The sequence below is a fragment of the Lacerta agilis genome, chromosome 4 (genome assembly GCF_009819535.1).
Source record: "Lacerta agilis isolate rLacAgi1 chromosome 4, rLacAgi1.pri, whole genome shotgun sequence".
Classification (NCBI taxonomy): Eukaryota; Metazoa; Chordata; class Lepidosauria; order Squamata; family Lacertidae; genus Lacerta; species Lacerta agilis.
In genome coordinates, this window is record NC_046315.1 from 49,779,362 (window position 1) to 49,803,928 (window position 24,567).

General features: G+C 40.9%; 1 protein-coding gene across 1 annotated transcript in view; it reads left to right on the forward strand.

The window, feature by feature from the left end:
- The window catches only part of HUNK (hormonally up-regulated Neu-associated kinase), a 54,204-nt gene that overhangs the window by 14,816 nt on the left and 14,821 nt on the right, over positions 1-24,567 (forward strand). The window contains exons 2-5 of the mRNA XM_033146914.1: positions 4,773-5,065; positions 12,088-12,143; positions 14,265-14,400; positions 16,000-16,127. Coding sequence (XP_033002805.1) covers positions 4,773-5,065; positions 12,088-12,143; positions 14,265-14,400; positions 16,000-16,127 — 613 coding nt within the window. The remainder of the gene's footprint in view (positions 1-4,772; positions 5,066-12,087; positions 12,144-14,264; positions 14,401-15,999; positions 16,128-24,567) is intronic.

Sequence of the window (24,567 nt, forward strand, 5' to 3'; positions counted from 1 at the left end):
TTGGTTTACACTGTCATAAAATCATGAACTGGTACATGGTTAGACAAGCATCTGAGGAATCTGACCTTAGGTTTTGCCCTCAGACATTAGGCTTCAGGAATTTTCTGTTTTATAACCATGAGACAAAGAATCAGAAAGCAAGAAGGGGGGATCTTTCAATAAGAAGATACTTATTTTAGGTTTCCAGACCCTTGATCATCTTGGTTGCCATCCTCTGCGCACCATCCAACCTAATTTTTAGGTGAAAATCTGAAAAAGTGTTATTATGTAAAGTTTCACTGCAGCTGGGAAAAGTACATCTCTGTTGTGAATGGTACATGTATACTCACCCTGCCTGCTAATTATAACACAGTACGCCTGTACACACCCAAACTGGTTGAGGATGAAGCACTAACTGCCCACTCTCTCACTATATATAAGGGTCTGGTGATTTCTGTTTCGGTGTATCTGAAGAAGTATGCATGTACATGAAAGCTCATACCAAGAACAAACTTAGTTGGTCTCTAAGGTGCTACTGGAAGGAATTTTTTTCACTTACATGAAGCAGAGATCTTTTGTATGGCCAATGTGCATCAGTGACAATTCCTTTCCAGCCATTTTTTTTGGTCCTTTTCCCATGTGCTTCTCTGAATCCTAAGTCTTCCCTTGATGCTCCTCTACAACCAATGAGTTGTAGGCCCTCAAGCCAGACACAGACTGTATTTTGGGGGGCACCACACTTCACTCCAGTTTCTGGGAAAGTCCATTAACCTATTTCCTTGAAGCTGTAGAGAAGTTCTCCCATTTCTCAGGCTTCTCCAGTGCTACAGTAAAGCATTCCACCGCACCCCCGGCAACGTACCCTATCAATCCTTGCTATCCCTGCAAGGTAGAGTCACTCATGCCCACTTCAGGGCACTGAAAATAATAAACTAACATCCTGTAATCATTTGAATTTGCCATATGAGAAAATAACACAGTACTGGTAAATATTAGGGAGGGTGCTTTTTTGTAAAAGAAGCTGCCAGTTACATTTATATTCATTCAGATTACAGTATACTTTAACTAGAAGACTCTGGGACTTCTCGGGAAAAGTTGTAAAGAAAAATGAACATTTACACTGCAAAAAAAAACCCACCAGGTTTTGCATAAGGATTTTGGCTCTACTGCTTTCAGTGATTTTCCATACCACTGAAGTTCAGCTTTACAGTAAACTTGTCTTTTCTTTTTAAAGCATTTTCTCAATTTAATTGTGGGAGCTGGTGTTTTGTTTCCCACCAGCAGGATATTTTACGAACGCCAGGACTTGAATTATTTATTGGAAGTAAAACCAGAGTTGCAGATAAAGCATATAAGGAGAAGGAGGTCCCAGCACCATGGGGTGTTTACAAAGAGCAGGATTAAAGAAAAATGGTCTAAATAAGCCAAGTTTTTAAAAAAAAATCTTTAAGCCTTGCCCTTCCCCTACCCAGTTGAACCTTGCAACAGAATTGAGGCAAAATTAATTAGCTCATGTGCATTTATTATGTACAAGCACATCATACTTATTAGAAATAAGTGCTACTTTTAGTTCAGCCCCCTCATCAAAGCAGTGTGATGCAGATGAAATAGCTATATGTAAAGAGCAGTCTGGTGGGCACAAGGTTGTATTAGGGTATGATACCATACATGGAAAGTTGTTTACATTTCCATTGGGAATAAGCCCCATTAAACTCAGGCTTATTTTCAAGTAGACATGCATAGGATTGAGTGGTAAAAGAATATAGGAAATTGTCTTAAGTGTGGTTCCAGATGGATGCCTATTGTGTTCTTCATGCATGCAGGTTTTTTGCTGCATCCACATGGCATCATTAGCATTCCGATTCTATTTCCGAATATATTTTTCTATTTCATCTGCATTTCCCTTTCCAGGCAAAATCCGATTAGTAAAGAAACAACTATCTGTTTGAGATACTGGTAACTGAACGATCCATTTGCATACTAAGTCCTCATCTGGAAGTACTCTGAGTGCCATTTTTTGGATGTTAAACTAACAGATCTATGTTATCACCTATGCACAACTGCTTCAATTTCAGTTGTTATTAATACATTTTAATACTTTGATTTTGCAAAGAATTTTAATTCAGTTAATTGTACTGTGATCATATTAGTAATGAATAGCAAAAGTTGGTGGAAGAATCCTACGTTGGGTTCTGGAGTTTTGTAGGTGTTAGGAAAGCTGTTGTTTTTTCTCCACTACTTAGCAAATGTTCCACATGGGTTTAAATACCGGGTAAGGAAACTGCAAGGTTGTGCCTTGAGGTGGAAGACACATTTCTGTGATTATTGGGTCTTACAAACCACCCCGCCCTGGTTGCCTCCACCGACCAGAGCCAGTTGAGCTTCCCCCCATCAAAATTATTTTATTAATTTATTGCTGTTCACTTACCGGTAAGTCTTGAGGATATTTAAAATTGTACAATAAGAACAACTGTAACAGGTTTTAAAACAATGTGAATGTTAAGACTGCTTTTCATTTTAAAAAACGTGTCAGGGCTTCTTTGTTGCATGCATGTAACATGTAGTTCACCTCTTAGTGGTGTTCAACAATGAACTGTTACATTCAATGAGGCAGGGATGACTTGTTGGTATGGGAGAGATGTGGTTCATAAAGCACTTTAGACAACAGATTTGTTTCTTCCTGTGTCTTTCAATCCTGGGGAAAACCAACACTACATTTTCTGTTTCCTCCTGCAAGTGGTATTTCCTGTTCTGCCAACAGGAAACAACCTTTCATTATGCATGAATTAATTTGTCCTCAGCAGACTAATCCTTAAGGATGGTTTATTTAAACACATTATGCTAATCTGAGTTATTGTTCTAACTTCATTGGGAGAAAAGCACATTTAGTTTTTTTGTTTGAGAAAGTGGATTCAGATTACTGTTAACCATGTGGGAACTTCTTCAAGGCTTCTCTATGTGAACATGGGGGTTTAGTAGTTCCTGGTTGCCTGAATCTACCCTCGCTCCACATTTAACAGTGCAGAAGAAGATGTGATTTTCAGTGTTTTAAGTTGTAACTAAACTACCTTATTTCAACACAGTGATATGTTGCTTCCTGGCATTTCCATCGTGCAGCTGCCTTGTGAGCATTGCTTGACCTTTGTGTTATCCAGTTAAAACTAATTATTGCTCAGTTTTGCTGGCCTTGTCAGCTGACCTGGCCAGCCCATTCCCTTTCCATTAGTTCCCCCCAGGCAACTTTTCACAGTGGACATAGAAAGATTAAATCACTCATTCTCAGGCATAGAAAACTGGAAGCACTGGGAGTGTAAGCTGCCATTGAGTCTTCCACATCAGCAACTCATCTGCTCCTTTTCTGTCAACTATATCCTGGAGGCTGGTTCTGAGAGCTACTTTTCTTGTTTGAATTAATGTTTATTGTCATCACCTCAGCAACTTTTCTGGAAAAGGCTATTGAAATCAGGGTGATCCTGTAGGTTGGGCAGTGTTATTAAATGTAGATATAGTGAAGGTTATTGTGCTTTTCAAGAGATCTTATAAGTTGACAAGGTAAAGAACGTTAGTGTAATGTAGACTTGACATTGGAATGATAGATTTGGCCCAAAGGTGTTATACTTGAAGAAACATGTAATTAACAAGAATTCCAAGAAGTGCTTCGTGTGACTCAATCCAGTCATTGTGTCAATGTTCCACAGTGGTCAGAGGCATCATGGGAAAGGGTAGCTAGACCCAGGCACCAGCACTGATTGAAACATTTCTGTTGCAGCTAGGTTGGCCTACCAGAGGATAGGTTGTCGGGGGTCCATCAAAGCTAGAGATGCTGGGGATTAAGCGGGGGAACTTTTCACATTCATACTATGTGCTCTACCACTAAACTAAGAGTCTTCACTGCTTTGGATTTTGTTTTGTATGGGTAGGAAGCTTTTAAACTGATTTCAGTGCAAAGCTCAACAACATGAAAGAACAGCGAGTTCCCTTTTCCATTCTAATAAGCTGGCAGTAATGAACAATGAGCTAATAGATCTCATTTGCAAGGTATGATCATTTCCTTTGCCATAGAGCTCTGAAGAAATAGGCTGTGAAAGAGGAATGGTTATTAGCATAATTCTTTTGCTGCTCATACCACAGATGTCATAATAAACATCAGTAGATGCTTGTGACCTAGAAATCTGCTTTTAGGTTATGTAAATACAAATGCTTAGTAATTAAATAATTGGAATCAAGATATAGAAGTCAATTTAAAATAAAAGGGTATTTGTTGGATACCTCACATTTACTTATTTGTGTAAATTAGAAAAATAACATTCAATATGGTAGGAATTAAGTACCGTACGTTTTGCTTTTGAGGGTTCTGCTGACCACCAAATGCTTAGCATTGGATTGCTTAGAAGTCACAAATTCCGTCTCACACAATTGTGTTGGACATAATTAAATTAGTATTGCATTATATTTATAAATGTACTAGCCACTTTTCACCATAAGGTCCCAGGGTAGGAACAACAATTTTAAACACAACATTGAAAACTGTTTAAAGCAAACACCATATATGTAAGACCTTTAGGCATTTCTTTTAAAAAAGAGAGATAATGTTTAAAAGCATATAAAGTGCATCACTGGAGGATTAAGATTCTATTCATATAATTCAGCTCTCGCCCCCCCCCCAGTTCCTTCTTTCCTCCCCCTCTTCCCCCCCCTTTTCAGGTTTATGTTTTGATTGAACGGTTGGAGTTCGGAGCAATAACAAGAATAGTACATAATAATAACTATGGTCTGTCTTTCTTTCCCATCAGGTGGCAGTGAAAGTTATTGATAAGAAAAGAGCCAAAAAGGACACCTATGTCACCAAGAATCTGAGGCGGGAGGGACAGATCCAGCAGATGATCCGACACCCTTACATTGCTCAGCTGCTGGATATCTTGGAAACGGAAAACAGCTACTACCTTGTTATGGAGCTGTGCCCAGGAGGCAACTTGATGCACAAAATCTATGAGAAAAAGAGGCTGGAAGAGCATGAAGCACGCAAATACATCCGGCAGCTTATCTTGGCTGTTGAACACCTGCATCGTGCAGGGGTGGTTCACAGGTGAATTTGCTTATTTATTTAACATGAGTGTTCTGCTTTTGAAGACCAGCCTTCACAGAGATCTTTACAGTATATTCACAGATGCAAATATCATTTAGCAGCTATTAAACAATAGTTTAATAAAAGCAACCTGTCATTACATAAATTAAGCAGTGGCAGTTATAAATAAAACAAGATGGAACTTGTATGTGAAAAGTCTTCCCCAGGGAAATCGTATCATTCTTGTTCAGTTCAGAGTTTCAGGTGGTCGGTTAAAACTTAACGTTTTACAACAGAATGTTTATGTACTCCAATTTTATTTTTTATAATTTGCTGTTAATTCTTAATATGTCAGTGTTTTTTAAAAAATAAACTCTGGTTAGGTCACTGGTTAATTTTAAGTGTTTTTTAAAATTATATTTTGTTTTAACTATGGGCTGTAATCCAGTTTGAAAGACTTAATGGCAGAAAAGGCAACCTAAATGGTTAAATTATATACCTATCTTTTCTACTTTGTGTGATTTAGTTGACTGGCACAATATCCAGCCAGGAGTGTAGAGAGTTGCTTTATAGGCAGGCTCTAAAAGTGTGCAAGCACTATGTGTCACCTATCAATTCAAGCAGTTTGCTATTATTTTAATTATAATTGACCCTTTAATAATGAGTGCTAAATCCATGTTTTAGAAAGTCACAATTCATTCTTGCCTTAAGTGCAGTTGGCGATGAAGTTATTTTAAATCAGCTCTAAAAATAACAGCACTCACACCTCATCTGTGATCTGTAGGTGTTCACATTCTCTCTTTATGATAAACAAGACATGGCTGTTCTTGTGGGATGGAATTTCTTGCTGCTGTACCTTTTACAATATCTAGCCTACTCATCTATAAGCTTGTTGAACAGAACAGGTGAGGACTTCCACCAGCAACAGCAAAATCAAATTCATTAGAGATGTTATTCAGCCGGCTTTATCACAGATTATTTGTCCTTGTGTGGCAAAGTAGGTAAATAATTAGATTTAGGGAGGGGAGTGATTAAATTCAATCATCTAATCGACATGAGTCTTGTTATTGAAAATTGTTAATAGTGAATTGTAATTATTGAAAAACCTTAAAACTTTTATGACCTTGAATTCAGCTATAGAAAATTTTACTGTCATATGAAAAGACTAGGTATTTTAAGGTTAAAAGAAGTGCTCAAGGTTTCCAACTCTTTGGCTAAGGAAATATTTATTATTTTGTCCTGCCTGTCATTTTCAGTACTTGGCCTAAAAGTGAAACTTCCTTAACCCTTGTGAGCTATAGTAGCCTGGTTCACATGTCACACAGTAAGCTAAACTGTGGCTTACTGAGACTGCCTGAACATACTGATTCTCCTTTGTTCCTCCCTAGTCCTCTTAGTTTTTAGTGTGCTGTGTTAGTTAAGTCGAGGTTTGGCTTAGTGTGTCATCCAAACATGGGATTTTGGTTAAGCTATTTTCTTAACCATGATATCTAGCCAAGGTTTGTTCTTGGCTGCAGATCATGGTTAAGGAGGAGAGAGTTTAAGCACAGTCCCATGTTCAGATGACACACTAAGCCAAATCTTAGCTGCCGTGTTGTGTTGAGCTGAAAGAATTGAGGAGGAGCAAAATGGAAGCAGTCTCCTCCCTGGGAGCCAGCACATTCATGCATTGGTGTTAAACTGTGGTTTGACTTAGAATGATGCGTGAACACAGCCTGTGTTCTGTAAACTCCCACTTATGCTACCTAGTAGCCAATCCACCAGTATCCAGCAATCTTCTGGGTGGTGATGAGCTAGTCATTTAAAAGCCACTGCTTCACATAATATGAATCCTGTATCTTGTGAGAGAACAGAGAGTTGCCAGTGGAGAGTAAGCTCTTCCTACACTACATGTGCCCATTCCCAACAACTCAAAGGGACATTACGCCAAATTGCTATTCTAATTTTCTGTTTTTGGAGTTCTAACAGTGAAGTATAATCAAAGACTGTAAATTAGGACCCAAAAGGAGGGTTTACTTAGCTAATTCCTAATGTTTGTCCACAAAATTCAGTTCTCCCTGGGTGTTTTTCCCAAAAAGATGACGTGAGGTTACCAATATCTTTAAAAGAAATTCATAGGTTCCTGTCATGTGCAGTTTGCCCTATGGTTTGTTTTTGTTTGGGTTCTGTGTGTTCAGTGTGGATAGCTTTGGACAGCTTTAAAAGGGGGATAGGCAGATTGATGGAGGATAAGCAGAGGCTGCTAGTAGTGATTATTGTGTTCTGTGTCCAGTGTTGGAGATGGGGGGCCTCTGAATACCAGTTGCAGAGTGGGAAGAGTGCTTTTATTGTTCCATTTGTCAGCTTCCCATAGACATCTGGTTGGCCACTGTGAGAATAGGATGCTGGACTAAATGGGCCTTCAGTCAGCTGCAGCAGGGCTTGTTATGTTCTCAGAATCTGTTGTGGTGCTCAAAGTGCCAAAGCACTAGGCATCCCAGAGGAGCTCCTCTTATTTATTTCTACCCTGCCGTTCCTTCCAAAGGAGCCCAGGGCTGCTCCTTTTAACACAGTCACCATGCCCAGTCATTTTGCTTGGGAGCTATTGGCTTCCCTAGGGTCTTCCATCATTGATTGGACTTTAAGGCATGTAAGATGGGTACTGTAGCCTTCTTCATGCTCTTTTGGATTGCTTGTTGGCAGATTATATTGTAAAAGATGATTCTATGACTGTCAGTCTGTGTTTGTCTTGTCCTAGCAATGTTCGAGGAAGCTTGGCTGATTTTCCCTTGACCTAGTGAAGTGTGTAATGCCAAATTGAGAACCCTGTTTTAAGAATAGTGTACATCCTTTTTATAGCCAAAAGCTCTTGCCAAGCAGTCATTTCTGATGCCTGTCCTGTCTCTGTGGGGTCATTTTGAGAAGGTCTGTAAACTTTGGCCTGTGGTTTGTTCATTGTTGAAGCCATAGAAGCATCAATCTCAAATCAGAATTAGATAGCAGTCATTGTCTCTTTGTCTGACAGCAAGAAAACAATCCCAAATGGCAATATATGGGAAGCTTTCTCTTTTTAGAAGATATTTACAGAGGCCTTCATGCTGTCAAAAACAGGATGAGCATTAAGCCTCCTAAGGGAGTAAGAACAACAAAGACAATGAAGTTAAGGCTTTGGTGCTTGCAGTAGCATCCCACAGGAAATTCTCAACAACCCTTTTAAAGTAATTTTAACCAAATTCAATCCTATTCAGTGCAATTACTGTCAGAATGTCAGAGAAAGGAATTTAATAATGTACCAGTGGCAAAGACAGCTTCCTGTGTATCTGTTTTTTCCACTATTTCTTTCAATGAGGAACTTAGATGCATATCACCTTGAACTTGGTTATTAAGCAATGCTTTGGGAGATGGTAAAAGACACACATTTCTGTATTTTGTGAGCTATAATAGTATCTGGGTGTAAGAGATCAAAGTCTGAATGCTGTACCTCCATGGTATCACCTTGGACAAGCCACTATCGCTCCGTCTTCATTTCCTATCTGTAAAAGGGACTAAGAATTACCTTTTCATATATCATTCTCTGCATCATAGGTGCTGCCAGACAGCCTCTTCTGTCTGGTAATAGCCCAAGTTTCCTCCATTGGGCCATGTAATGGAAGACTTAGAGGACACACCAGTTGAGAATGTAGGCAACAACTACTGTAGTCATAGGACATTCCTAATTCTTTCTATTTTGTTATTCACAATGTCACCATACTGTCTGCTTGGGTCACTCATGGCATTTGGTTAGACCTTGGTGGATAATGTCAAAGATGTCTTTCCTTATAGATTATCATACAGTAGAACAATAACGTTCTTTTGTTTGTTTGCTTCTTATGACTTCCAATTCACATGGTTGTCCACAGTCAATAATGGACTTTCTAATCACCTCTGAAGCATTGCTGGGATATTTAAACCATCCTGACTCTCACTTCAAAAAGTGTGAGACTTTTTGAAGTTCTGAATCTCAATGAGTGGCTGTTTACAGCTGATGAAGCCAGTTTGCAGGTACTGGTAGAGAAGAGGGTACAACTTCAACATAAATCCTCTGACTTGCAAGTGTCTCTTCTGAAGTTGCCCCCAATGAGGGCTTTCCTTCTAAGGCACATAGCAACCTCAGAAGAGATACTTTCCTTTGGATATCACCAGGGGAGGAAAAGGTTAAATCTCCTCATCTATGCCTGGTGCAATCTGGATAGTATCCCCCCCCCCAGCTGTTGCTATATGCCTTTTTTAAAGTTGATGCATTAAACCTCTACAACATTCAGTTTGGCCTTGCTCCTTCTTGCTATGTAAAACAAAGTGTTAGCAGGATAGTAAAATGCTTAGGCATTTTCTTTTCCAAGAGGTAACATAGACCCTCAGGTAGGTTGTTACGAGGATGACAGAGATAGTGATTGTAAAGTATTTGGAGCATTGCAGAGCCTATGGAATTAAAATGCAAACAATGACAAAAACATTTGAAAGTCTCTGATAGCACCCCTCAAGTACAGTTATTCCAGGCATCTTAGATTTTGTTTCTTAGCACCCGTTGCTTGATCTCTAGAAGCATTCAGCCAACTAATTTTAAGTACAGCATGATGGCTGGTGCAATATTTATGTCAGAATTTTGCAGCACTGAGATTTGCTTCCTTTTGAAATGCAAAGTTGGCTTTTCTTCCATAGGTTTGCCTTAGGAATGCAGTTTAACTGCACAAGGCCACAAACATCCCAAACTATGCTTTGAAGTCAGTGAACCATTTTCCGTCTTCCACTTGCGTTATGGTGATATATGTTTTTCAGCCTGATTGTGCCTGCATTTCTTTTCCATGCAGAAGACTAAGACCCAGTAAATATCATTTGATAGCATAAATCAAATATACATAGCCTTAAAACTGTTTTGTCTGTACAAAAACTGTCTGTTCTCGCGTTTTTTTTCAAATGGAGACTGTCTAATATGGTTTCATAACACATACTACAATTCAGGAAAATACCACTAGACTTACCAGCCACAATATTCTGGTGCAGCTCTAATTAATTTCTTTTTTTTTTTATAAGAATTTATTGGTTTTACAACAAACAACATACAAATATAACACTCACATTAACCCACCCCCAACTAGAAATAAACAAATACACAAATACCAATAATTCTTCTTCTTATGCTGTAAAAAAAAAAAAAATTTCTTGGTCGAATCTTGGTACAGACTTCCCCTGCCTTTTCACCTTCGGTTCCAATCCCAAATATTACTTTAATAACATCTTATACCATCTTGATCTTAAAAAATCCAAATATCTAAAAATTAAAATCAAAAGCTTCTTTTTAACAAATCTTGTTTCATAATAAACAATATTTTCCCATTCTTAACTTAACATAGATCAGATCATGTTATAACTTAATATTAATTCCATACAAGATTCTGGTTCTTATCCCCTTATTTTCAAAATAAATCATAACAAATATCTTCATTCACTATAACTGCTGTTAGTAACAAAAATTTAGAATACCTCTTTTCTTTCTCTAAAAACTTAAAGTCTTGACACACCGGTTTCAGGTTACCATAATGCATTCTTTTCCTTTATACCTTAATATCATTCACCCTATCCCCCTTCTGTCCATTTTCTTTGGTCGTCTTGCTCCAGAGCTGCTCCTCGAAGTATCCTTTTTCTTTACATAACCACAGATCCAGACTAAGTCCAAAGTAGTCCTTGCATAGAACATCAGGGTGCGCACCTTTTCCCCCAGCCTCTCCGGTTCATCATCACATTCTTCTTTTATTTGTAGATATAAACATAAAGTTCTCACCTTCGCTCCCAAGCTCTCACCTCGGGAGTTAGTTATAACAATTTTCTCCGTCCTGGGTCTGCCACCCCCAAGGGACGATCCATTACTCCGGAGTAGCCATACCTTTTCATCCTGTTGTTCAATCAGTCCCTTCAGTTCTGTGCCAAGGCTCTCCTCCAATGCAGCCATTTCCTGTACAGTCTCCTCTGTGGGATATAACTTTTTTGACATATGACAGTTCAATATCTCCAATTTTCGGTTGAGCAGTTCCAGTCTCAATAAAATAGTCCTTTCTTCATGGGTCATTTCACAGTTCGTAACCAAGTCAAAAACAAAGCCGAGCATGGCAGAAGCGGGCATAGGTGTCAAATTACAGTTTCGGTTCTCAGACTTCTCCATCTTGCCAGTAACTTTCCATTCAGTCAAAGTCTTTCACGGCCATTTTCCCCGAATCCAGGGTGCAAGAACCAAAAATTTTAAAAAGAGATACTGTCCACCAGTTTAGTCCCCAAAGGGGAAAACCATAAGTCTCACTTATCAAATTTTAAATACTTTGTTGCCATCGCTGTAACAGCAGTCTCTTAAGCTGGTTATTTTCTATCTCCCGAAGGGAAAGAGGCAGGCTCCCTTTCCAAATGTCCCCCAGGTCGTCAACAAGGCACAAAAACAAGTCCAATCCAATACTCACGACACCGGGATTCTTAAACTCCAACTTTGACAGGTAGAGCGTTAACGCACATCGCGGGGGCAACCGCCGCTTCGCGTCCCGGTTGGGGCTTGTCCCCTGAAGCCCGGCTCCGTTTTCCCTTCACCCCCACTCCCCCTTTACAGGGGGAGCGAGGGAAGGGGACGGAGCCATAGTGGGCATAGCCGGGGAGCCCAGGGTGCGGGACGCTCTTCCCGCACCCTATCGGAGCCCCGCTTAGCGGTAGCGGGGCTCCAACCCCCGGGACGGGCTGGGTCGCCTCGCAGCCGAGGCAACCCACGACCGCTCCGCCATTGCGTCGCCGCCGGAAGTCCAGCTCTAATTAATTTCAGTCAGTTTTGTGGAATAGAACTGTTTGATGGGTTGTGCCCCAACACATATTAGACCAGGCGTACCCGCATGGTAACTACATTGGACTACAACACGACCATCTCTAGATCATAACATTAAGATCCTAATAACAATCTGATGCAAGTGGAAAATGACAGCGGTTACTGAAACTTTGAAAATATCAAAAGCTTGATGGCCTGCATTCTCATTAAACATGTTTGTCTGTTTCAGAGATTTGAAGATAGAAAATCTCTTGCTTGATGACGACAACAATATAAAGCTTATTGGTATGAAACTCGTATTGCAATTTTGTTTACTGGTATTTTTGTTCTAATATATGGGGAGCCTTAGATATCCCGTAACATTCTGTGTGGCAATATATAGCAGTGCTTTTTAGAGGAGTGTGGCAAAAGAAGTTGTGATCTTCTAAGCGTATAGATTTTTTTTTCCCAATGAGCACTGATAAGTAGCACACAGCCCCAAACGTGTTACTTGCAAGTAAGACACGTTATATTGATTTGATTTGATTTCACGTCTGTATGCTCCTTTGGAAGAAAAAAAAACAGAGTTCAGTAACAAAGCATTAACAAATGAAAACAATACCTAAAAGCAGTATGCAACAAAAATTATATATATCCCATTTCATCCTCACAACAACCTTGTGAGGTAGGTTAGGCTAAGAGATGTTGACTGGTTCAAGATCACCCAGTGAACTTCATGGCTGATTGGGAATTTGAATCTCAGTCTCAGTCCAACACTCCAACCATTATTCATATGGGCAAAATTACAAAGTACAAATCAATCACAATGGATGTATGTTAGGAATGTCATTTCACCCTATGACAAGAAACAGAAAAAACATCCATCAAACCACCTCTATCACCTAGGGCAGGGGTCAGCAAACTTTTTCAGCAGGGGGCTGATCCACTGTCCCTCAGACCACAGTCCCTCAGGGCCGGACTTTATTTTGGGGAAAAAAATGAACGAATTCCTATGCCCCACAAATAACCCAGAGATGCATTTTAAATAAAAGGAGACATTCTACTCCTGTAGTCTCGCAGTATTAGGCAAAACCCCACCCACTCCATATGATTGGCTTACTCATCTGCAGAATTAGAATGTGAAACTGGTTGAGAAGCCTTTTATATTTATAATTTGTCAATGGCCCATTGATTCTTCAACTGCCTATCAACTTCATTCAGAGCACTGTTCATCCACATTTTGCAGACTCCATAGATTACTCATCTTATTCTACTATCTGTTTATAACTCCCATTAATGCTAGTTGTGGGCATTGATAGGAAAATATTCCCCTTAGCAGAACATCTGTTTATGTATTTAATTCTGTGCCTACACATTTTCTAGCAGCAATGAGTCTGGGTGCACAGTAGACGCCAGATGATGATGATTTCATCAGAGAGGCTTCATCACCTCTGAGGTGATGAAAATTGTTGCCTAAAATGGGACAAAAAGTAAAAAGCGAACAAGACATTGTGAACTACACAAAGCTCTGTGTGAGACTGTTTCTGAATGTTTAAGGTGTATACAACCTTTAAGGGAGATATACACACATACGCATACATAGAACTACTATCCATCAAACTGAAAAGTGGCACGTGCTGTGCCCCCTTTTCACTGTAAGCCCTGCCCCCCCTTTAGGATTGCTTTAGGATTCCCCCTGAAAATACTATATTGGAGTGCTGCCTTAAACATGGTTTGGGGGTGCATTGTGACCCCTCTGCGCAATCATGGTTTTGCCCCTGAATGGGTCTCTCCCTCTGACCCAGAACCTTGGGAGCCCAAATGACAAAAAAGATTGTTTCATGGTATTGTGTAACCTCACGGTGTGCTCTCAAACTGAAGTACAGGTTTCAAGTTCCCTTAGCCCTCCTGATGTCCTTAAGAACGCCAGGGCTCCAATGATGGAAATACTGTTTTGGCGTGTAAATCCTCTATATGTCTATCACTTTCCCCCTGATCATAAGAAATAGGTTTCAAGTCCTTACCATGCATCTGATCAGATCCTCATGATGTTATAGGTAGGGCTGTACTCAATTCTATAGCATGCAACCACACACACTGTTGCAAATATGCAAGGAGAGCAGGGTTGTACTCTTAAGATTCCAGCGTCTCAAATATTTCTGCCAGGCAAGGAGAAAGCTATTTTATATACATTTACTTAAGACACTTGAGCTCATACTGTCATCTTTTTTTCATAAGTGTTATTCCAGTTTCCTGACTAAATTTATATTTAAATTTCCCCTAGACTCAAATAAAAAGCTCTTAACTAAAAAGGAAGCCTTTAACTGGGTAAATGAAATCATGCTGATTGCAGCAAAGTATGAATATTGCGAGGTTGTCGTTTCTCCTGTGCAATGTTGAAATCTTTATTTATTTTCTTTTTCACAGACTTTGGCTTGAGCAACTGTGCAAGTATCTTGGGATACTCTGATCCATTCAGCACGCAGTGCGGTAGTCCAGCCTACGCAGCACCAGAGCTGCTTGCAAGAAAAAAATACGGTCCCAAAATAGATGTTTGGTCCATGTGAGTTACTATAATTGAAAAGGCTACATGCATGCTGGAGGTGGGGGTTAACTTTTCTTGCTTGACTTTTATATAAGTTCTAATTGCAGCTGTTAGTAAATAAAAATACAGTATGTAACTTTGGAAAAATAGTTTACAGTGCTGATGATTGTAAGTTTTAGCATTTACAATGTCAGGATTTCAATTTGCCAGGAATTTCCAAACGTAAGATGATACAGTTCATTCTCCAAAGTAATTGCTGCCTAGTGTGTTTAGTTGACCTTGGCCATTGGGATTTACAAACTGTGATCTACAGCTATTTGTGAAGCAGGGACAGAAGTTATCCAGAATGTTGTTGTCAGAAAACAAGGAGATATGTTTGGCTGAAGAAGCCTGTCAAATAATTTGCTTTTATAGGAACTGATATGAACTTTTCAGTGACTGCAGTGGAAATCTTAATACTCCAGGGTACTACAAGCAAACAAAGATGAATGTGTTTCAAGAAATGTTCAGACTTCCCTGTCTGGAAATTTGAATTAATTCCATTGATCTCGGTGCAGTTAAGAGCAGATACGAGTTTCCTTCTTTGGGATTTTTTGTTTTGCTTTGTCCTTTGTTTGCAAGCAGCTAGTTCAGAGAGCTTTATATGTTGAAGCCCAATTTACAGTGTCTGTGCTTCGAGAAAATCCAAATTGAAACTGTCACACTGCTCCTTAATTGGTTGCTCCTACATAGGGTCACCCATCCACAGCAAGCTGGAGCTGCTGAACGAAGAAGCTCTTACTGTGACATGATTCAAACAGAGAATGCCATCGCTCTTTTTTCTTGCCCTTTAACCTTCTCAGGCAATAGCATCCTGCAGCATTTAATTTATTGACTCATAGCTTGTTCGTCTACAGGGAATGCTGTATTATAGGATATACCTTATAATGCACTTGCTTAGTCCTTGGGGTTTTGCACTTGCTTGGTGCATGGAAGCAGCATAGTGTGAATAAATCCTATGTAGGGTCCTTTTGCACATAAGCAGATCCTATTTCCATATAACCAAATCACCCCCTTAAAACTGTGAACTTTTCAAATCAGAATTAATTCTTAAGTAATGTGACCCTTCATGCTATGAATGGCTTTATCTATCAAGAAACTGGTTATGCAGATCCTCTGAAGGGAGGCTAAATGCTACTGGGTTGGATTCAGACTTAACCACACTAAAGTTCCATTGGTTTTAGTGGGTCTACTCTAAACATGACTGAGACACAAGATCCAGCTGACTGTTGCTGTACTTCTAGAGAACATTGTGCTATGGCTCCTATGGGAAGAGCTCAGTGATAGAGCATGTGCTTTGGGTTAGATCCAGGTTAGATCCCTGCTTCTCCTATGAAAAGGATCTTGGATACCAAAGCTGGAAAAGACCGTTGCCTTTAAAGAACATTTGAGACCTGCTGTCAATCGGAATTAACTGTGGTGGGTTAGATGGACCAATAGTAACATCATATGTTCATGTATGTTCCATAAGTGTGATAAACCATGGGCTAGTAAACTTAATGCATTCTTGCATGCCTTGTCTTGTTTCTAAGGGAATTGTTTCTCTTAACAGTTTCCCCCACCACTCTTCTTTTACAGTGGTGTGAATATGTATGCAATGTTGACTGGGACACTGCCGTTTACTGTGGAGCCATTCAGTCTGAGAGCTCTGTACCAGAAAATGGTAGACAAAGAAATGAATCCTTTCCCTACTCAGCTCTCCACAGGTAAATAATGCAGTTACTTAAGTGCTACTCCATTTAAGTCCATACAGCCCTCATAATTAATGTTGTACTGTACATCACAACTTTTGTTTCTGGTGGGCAGAGTGTTTGGGCAGAACTTTTGATGGAATTGCTGAATGAACCTATTTGGTCTGTAATTTCACACGATTTGTGCTTTCTGTCTCTCTCCCTGTGTTGGTTTAATCAGAAGGAGGGCTACATTCTTCCTCCTGGGCAAGTTTGCAATTTGAAATTCACTTAACCCAATTCACTGTGGAAGCAATAAATTATATTATTCCAATGCATTAGGAGTAATAAATAAAAGCCTAAATAAAAAAGGTTCCTTTTTTACATTCCAAGCTTGGTTTCAGTATAAGATGAGAGTGAGAATTACCCATAGGATTTGTTTGAAGTGTCTTTGGTGTGTCAAGCTATAAATTAGTGTCATAATGGTTATGAAGCTGTGTTCCTTTAATGACCAATTTTGTACATTAGCTGCAAGTGGGTTAGAACAAACGTAACTTTGCTTGCTTTGTTTCTCTGTCAGAGCTATTGAAACTGTGGTAATTTGACTAATCCAGTTCTTCAAATATTTGCATGCATGAGTAGTTTTCATGTCCCAATGGAGTAAATGGAAAGTTTCACTTTTGCTTCAACAGCACGTTTGGGGCAAGAGTTACTGCTGTTTTTTGTTACTTTCTTTGGTTTTGTTAGGTGGGGTATTTTATTACTGTTACTGGTGTCAGGAGTGGTATCAGAAGATTTACACTAAAAAAGGAGAAAATAATTAAGTGTGGCATGTTGGCAGTAGGCTCTTTCTACTGTTTATGTTCAGTATTATTGCAGAAATGAAACTTACTTCGCTGTTATGCTCTTACTTCTACCTGTTCACTATTGCAGCAGTATTGGCAGTATTACTTAATAGAGCAGACCTAAGGTTGCTAGCCTTTATGCCTTGTTACATAACTTTATACATCAAACATTGATTAAAGTCGCATTCAGTTCCTGCACATTTGGTGACTCTCCAAACACTGATTGAATATGACATTTCTTGTTATCTCTTTGTGCTTGTAACACTAGAAATTCTTTGCAATGCTTCACAAATTGCTGCATTAGATAAGTTTTAGAAACAGGGTGAAAGGCTTTATATTTGTTTGATTGTTTCTCAGTGGATGATGGCACATTGCAAAGTTTAAATTAGCTGGTAGGCTTCACCAAAGGATTGGTGTGCATTTGCACACTTACCGGTACTCCCTTTCACATGTTCACATACCCATCCATCCATGTTGATATCTGTCTGTCTCAGGAGACAATGGAGGAGTGTGCCTTTGGGGATGAAGTCAAAACTGTTGGAAGGTTACAGTGCCTGTTTTGGCTGTAGAGACTGATACAGGAGAGACAGGTGAAGTGGTCCAGTTTTTCTGCTGCAGATGCACCATGGCGTTTCTTCTCTCTGTGCTTCTCCCAAAGGTCATCTCTCCTCTGGTCACTGCTGAGGATACACAAACTGACTGTCTGCAGGCACTGTGGTTGTCTGCAAGGGATTCCCCACATGGCAGGGTTGATGTTGCCAGCCTTCATGTCATGTTTGCAGACATATTTGTAACACAGAGTTGGTCTGCCTGGGGCTCCCCATAGACAAAGAGCCAGACAAAAAAGAGAGGGGGCACTAATGTGATGTCTAGGGTTGAAATGCCATACACCCATTTGCTGTTTCTGTGTGCCACAACCAAGCTGGAGTCATTGGCAATTGTACCCAAAATCCAGATGTGGAAGGTGCATCTCCAGTTCAGAACCATTGACCTGAGCTGGAATCTGGGACCTTAAATGCAATAACCCTGCTGGATCAGTCCAGAGGTCCCATCCAGTTCAATGTTCTGTTTCCCACTTTGACCAACTGGGTGCTTCCATGAAGCCCATAAGCCCCCCACCCCTGTTACCCCACAGACCTGTGGCGTACTGGTTCTGAACCTGGAGTGTCAAAGACAGAAGGCCAAGTGCCTGGTATTTATATTGAACCTGGCCAATCTCAGGCTTCAGATTGCCACCTGATCACAGGGGTTGATGTTTCCTCCTGGGCTCAAATAGGGTTCTGAGGCTTGAGCATGTAGGAAACTCCCAGCAGATCTCCATGGTTTCAGACAGGGGTCTTTCCCAACCCTACTTGGAGATGTCAGGAATTGAGCCCAGGGCTTTTACTAGTCTATGGTAGCTTATCGGCTATATATAGGCCCAGAAGTCGCTGACCATTATATGTCTCCCCGCCCCCAGCCCCAAATAATATGTCAAATAAATAGCAACATTTTCTGTAGGCTATTCAGCCCTCCTTCTTGAAGAAGACTTTCCACAAAGCCTTTCAGGAAGTATTGTTATTCTGTTAGTGATTTTAAATGGGCTGGATTCCAGAATTGTGGAACTTGGCAGAAATCTCAGACTAATTCATGGTTTCTCTTTTTATGACTGCTGAGCTTCAGATGTGTTCCATCTGCAGAAAACCTGAGGGTTAGTGGAATTACCTCCAAAAGGATTGTTCATACAGAGCACTGAAGTTTTAACTGTGTACCCATTTTATTCTGAAGCCTTCCCTCTTCCCCATTTCAAATTGCATTGGATGCAGAATTTATTGAAAATGCATACGCCACAGATTTATTGCTACAGCATAGTTGCTTGGATCCCAGGGATCAACTATGAAAAATGGTATATTGATGGTAGGCAAATGCATGGTCCATTAAACCAACTTCATGAAGAATTAGGTGCTGGCATTTATAGCAGTTTACAGTGGAGGCTGGTCCATTAGACCAAATGAGGTGCTGCCGCACCAACCCCAGTCTGCCCTTGGCCAACCCCCACCTGCCTGTCTTCTTACTTAACAGCAAGTCCAGGGGTAAGGTCTCTCCTCTAGTGTCATTGCTGCCCTTGTAGAATTCAGCAGGGAGGAGAATGGTGGGACAAAACTAGAATTACTCAGCTCCGCCTGTCATTGGCTCTACCTACTGTTGGCTGCCCTACCAGTCCTAATGAGCACCAGCTACCACTGAGTTTATATACCGTATAACACTACAGATATGTTATTCATCTTATAGCAAACTTGGTAAACATGGAAGCTAAATTAAAATGAGGCTTTGGCTGCTGAGTGACATTGCTAACTCATTTCGTATAGACAGGCAGCCCAGACAGCAATTATGCTAGATCCTCCTGTGAACAATTGGATTAGATCAGAGCTAGCCAAAGTGGTGTTCTCAGATGTTTTGAACTACAGCTGTCTTTAGCCGCGGCTGGAATGGCCAGTGGTCAGGAATGATGAGAGGGCGTATTCCACAATATCTGGAGGCCAGCACATTAGCTTTTGATATACATGAGAATTTCCTACACTTCTTGTTGATCATCACCTTAACACATGTAAGTGCAGGAGGCAATATGCAAGCTTTCGTGTTTCCTGGGTCCTGTGATCATGTCATGTTGTTGGGGGGGGGGTGGCTGTGTTGATTACTGTATTATCATTTAGTTGTGTGATCACTGGTATAGGCTGCTCTTACTTTGTGTAAAATCTTACATTTTATGTGATTTTTGTACTGTTGCATGCTATTTTTTTATTCCATGCCACATTGAGACAGTTTGTAAGGCAATTAGTAAGTTTAATAAAGAATAACAACTAGCATGTCTGTCCCCAGTAAAGGCTTCACCACTGTCTCTGACCCACTGGTGGATCAATGGGAGTTGGACTCATGGGTGTTGGCTTTTGTTGGCTGAATGCTCTCAGGGTGCCTTTTTGAAATACCCTCTGTTTGGCAGCTGTTCCATGCACCACTGCACCAGCCGTAATGTGCAGAGCTGCTAATTTTATGGATAGTTCCTACTGTGTACCGGTACTTTTCTACACTCATGTAAGCTGCCAACAGGAATATCTGATGGGACAGAAACGCTGTGCAAGGGTATAAGTCACTTGCTGAGCTGTTCTGCATATTGGGACCACCATCTTCACATTGGGGATTTTAAAGCTGAGAATGGATGACCTCTTATCAAGGATGCCATAGCAGTAAATTCCCTGTGTTGCACATGGGCTTAGATTAGATGAGCTTTAAGGTTACTTCACATTATGTGATTGTATAAAGAACGAAACGTGGTAAGGAAATGGAACCCAGTGAAGTGTTGAAACAAAGGAAAGCAGGAGGAGAACACCAAACTGACAGTAGAATTAAGAATGGATGCCTCCAGTGGTGCAGTGGGCCAGTGCGTTGGGCTGTTAATCAGAAGGTTGGTGGTTCGAGCCCACTCAAGGACAGCAGTGGGCATGATTCCTATATTGCAGGGGGTTGGACTAGATGACTTGGGGTACCTTCCAGTTCTACAATTCTATGATTCTAGAAAGAGAAGGAATGAAGCTGAGAAAAGGAACAAAAGCAACACAATCGGGTTAAGAAGGGTAAACATCAAAAAAGTGTATGTGAAGAAGTGTGCATGCACACAAAAGGTCATACCAAGAACAAACTTAGTTGGTCTCTAAGGTGCTACTGGAAGGAATTTTTTTATTTTTTATTTTGTTTCATCAGAAAAGAGTTAGTGGTTAAAAATATAAAATAAGGTAAAGGTAAAGGGACCCCTGACCATTAGGTCCAGTCGCGGACAACTCTGGGGTTGCAGCGCTTATCTCGCTTTACTGGCCGAGGGAGCTGGCGTACAGCTTCCGGGTCATGTGGCCAGCATGACTAAGCTGCTTCTGGTGAACCAGAGCAGCACATGGAAACGCCGTTTACCTTCCCGCCAGAGCGGTACCTATTTATCTACTTGCACTTTGACGTGCTTTCGAACTGCTAGGTGGGCAGGAGCATGGACCGAGCAATGGGAGCTCACCCCGTTGCGGGGATTCGAGCCGCCGAACTTCTGATCGGCAAGCCCTAGACTCTGTGGTTTAACCCACAGCGCCACCCGCATCCCTAAAATATAAAATAGCAGTAGAAAAAAATAGGAAAAAGACGCTTTTATAAAGAGGATAGAACATGTTCAAGCACACAAGAATGAGTTAGAAGAAAAGAAACAAAGATCATTAAAAGAAATTGGAGTAAATTATAATGAAGAGAGAAACTGACCCTTTGGTACTGGTGTTGCTCCTGCAGAGACCATAAATTGGCTCTGGAATTACAGACCTCTCTGCCTACTGAAATCAAGTTGGCATTGTCTGTAATGAGCTTCTAGTGCCAAATTAAGACTTTGTTTTTTCAGCAAGCCTTCTTATGAAAATGATTTATAGTTCTTTAGCCTCCTTTCAGATGACCCATTTTTGTGTTTGCAATTTCTGTTTATTTAATGTATTTTGCTTGCCCTTAAGTGCTGTGTTGTTTTGGAATACTTGATAGATACATTCTTAACTGAGTTGATGGTATAGAAATTTGTAACATATGTGATGATATGCTTTAATCTTCCTTGGTATCCACTCTCCTGTTTTTCCTGGCATGATGTCAACCCTCTTTCACGTGATTTATTTTTTTATTTTTTTGTTTTGTTTTTGTATATATATATATGAAAAGGTAAAGGGACCCCTGACCAATAGGTCCAGTCGCAGACGACTCTGGGGTTGCGGTACTCATCTCGTGTTACTGGCTGAGGGAGCCAGCGTACAGCTTCTGGGTCATTTGCTAGCATGACTAAGCCGCTTCTGGCGAACCAGAGCAGCACACGGAAATGTTTACCTTCCCGCTGGAGCGGTACCTATTTATCTACTTGCACTTTGACGTGCTTTCGAACTGCTAGGTGGGCAGGAGCTGGGACCGAGCAACAGGAACTCACCCCATCGCGGGGATTCAAGCTGCCAACCTTCTGATCAGCAAGCCCTAGGCTCTGTGGTTTAACCCACAGTGCCACCTGCGTCCCATATATAACCTAAAATGTGTAAACCCCAATAAACACATCTTTTTAAAATGGCTCATAAGTAATAAATTGCAGCAAAAATTGAGAGATACTTACGGTAATATGGTACAGTTTGCCAAGATATAGATACACAGGGCTCCATTTCCAAAGCTGATTGATCTATGGCACACTGGTTGCTTTTTGCATCCACTTTTTGACAATAGTTTGATTTTTCTGATGATTTGCATCCGAGCTAAGCAGCAAATTCTTCTTTTATCCTGTTGTGTTGCACAAGCTTGGAGAAATCGAAGTGGTTCTTAAGAAGAGCACATGTGCTCAGGAAGTTTCTCAGATGTTGGCTATGCAACTGTTCTTTGGGTTTGTGATTCATGCTTGCAAGTGCATTGTGCATGTGGGAAGGACCAATGTCAGAACAGGATTTTTCAGTGACACATCATTCCCACCCCTAGCAGTACAGTTTCTCTGTTTCTGCCAGAGCAAGAAGCAAAGAAAATACCTGGGAAGCTATGCCTTGGTAAAACTTGCATATAACAAGCAAGCATCCATAAAGGAGGGGCCTGTATTTCTGGATTTATTTTCTTGTTAGCTGCTCGGTCACTTGCCAGAGTGCAGCAAGGGTAATTTATTGCAGTGTTTTTAGATACGTAACTGGTCTAAGTCAGGGCCATTTTCCATACATGAGGCCTATGGCAGCAGTTGCACTCCCATATTATAGGCAGGATCTGTATCCTTACATAGGCTTATTTTGTGAGCGGGCCTAAAGCAGTGGATTTTTCTTTCTGCGTGACAGTTTTGCTAACAGGAGTGAAAACTCCCCTGAATGAAAGCTCATAGCGTAGGAAGTGACCTTTGGCCATTTTGCACACCGAAACAGGAAGCTGATCTGGATTGTTTGGCTCCATCTTGAAACACTTGCAGCTTAATAAATGCCTGCCAGTCATTCAGTTGGTTCTGAACTGTGGCTCCATATTTTGCCAAAGTGGTTTCAAGAGGTAGAATGAACATCTGTTGTATGTTTAGCATGGAACAAGTGTTTCCAGCTTTCGCTTCCCTGCCTTGCTCTGGGTCAGTTAACTTGAGCATCTGAAGCTAAGTGACACCTGAAACTAAACTAAAACACACACACACACACACACACACACACACACACAGAGTGGGGATTTGTGGGACATTTTTAAGTCTTATTCAAATGACAAATTTCCCTTCTTGAGTAGGGTACTGGTACAGAATACATAGGCCCTGCATCTCATGTGAAATGCGCGCACATATTTTTTGCTGGTTGCCCCTTTCAAATGCATATGTGTGGCTCAAGCCTCCTCCCAGGCTTTTTTTAAAAGTCAAGTGCCCAAAACATATTCATGTGTACTTCACGTCTGATGCAGGATGACTGTGTTTTGCATTTTCTTCCAACTCCTAAAATCCTGTAAGGTCTGAAGGTTATGCAGTTGTGTTGCCTTCAATCTGCCAGAGAAATATCCTGGCATGCATCCTCTGGATCCATTTTCCTTCAGTTCCCCCCCCCCTTACCTTTAAGTAGTGAGGAGACCTTGCCCTTTCACTGTCAAAAAGATAATAAGGGGAGGGGAAGCTGGGATTTATTATGACAGGAAGGAAGGGGATTGTCAGCCTTCTTCCTAGCTCCAGGACAGGATGCACCTGTGGTTCCATATGAGCATGGGTGGACAAGGAGCAGAAAGGCATTAGATACAGGAGGTCAGGCACCAGGTTAGGCATATGAGGACCAACAGACCAGGGACAGTTGGCATGGTGGTCAATGGCAAGTTAAATGGACATGGCTCAAAGATAAAGAAGTAAGTATGGAGCCAGAAGGGGACGACAAAGGATGAGATGGTTGGACAGTGTTCTCGAAGCGACTGGCATGAGTTTGGCCAAACTGCGAGAGGCAGTGAAGGATAGGCGTGCCTGGTGTGCTCTAGTCCATTGGTCATGAAGAGTCGGACACGACTGAACGACTGAACAACAAATGGAGCCAGAGCAAGACAGAAAGGTGTGGGTTCCAAGGCAGTAATAGAGGGGCGGAGAGAATAGAAGCAGGCACAAGGTCAACAGCAGAAAAGGGTCACAATCTGTGGCAGTCAAGAAAAAGCAAAGCAGGAGAGTAGGCAGAATAGGCATACTTAAGACAAGTCACTCAAACTGGTGGTCTGACATGGCTGCAAGGCCTTATGGTGTGACCCAGTTGGTTTGCCTGGCTCTTTTCAGGCAGGAGATGGAGCCTAGAGGACACCCTTTTCCTTGTTCTAAACATCCTGGCCTTCTGACGATCAAGAGCGCTTGTGATGCGGGAAGTACTAGCATTGGCTGCTGGAGATCCTAGTTTCAGACCTCTCCCCTTTGGTGCCTTATGGGGAGAAAGGAACCAATATCTCTTCTGTCCCCCCAATCACACACAGTCACTTCTTCATCCCCCCCCCATAAAAACCCCACCAACATGAATTATTTTCAGGTCACTGAGTATAAATCTCTGACATAATAAATGCCTTAAATTCCAGGCCCAGTGCAGCAAAAGTAAGATTCTTACAAAATGTTTAGTTCAGATTATATGTTGTATAAATCT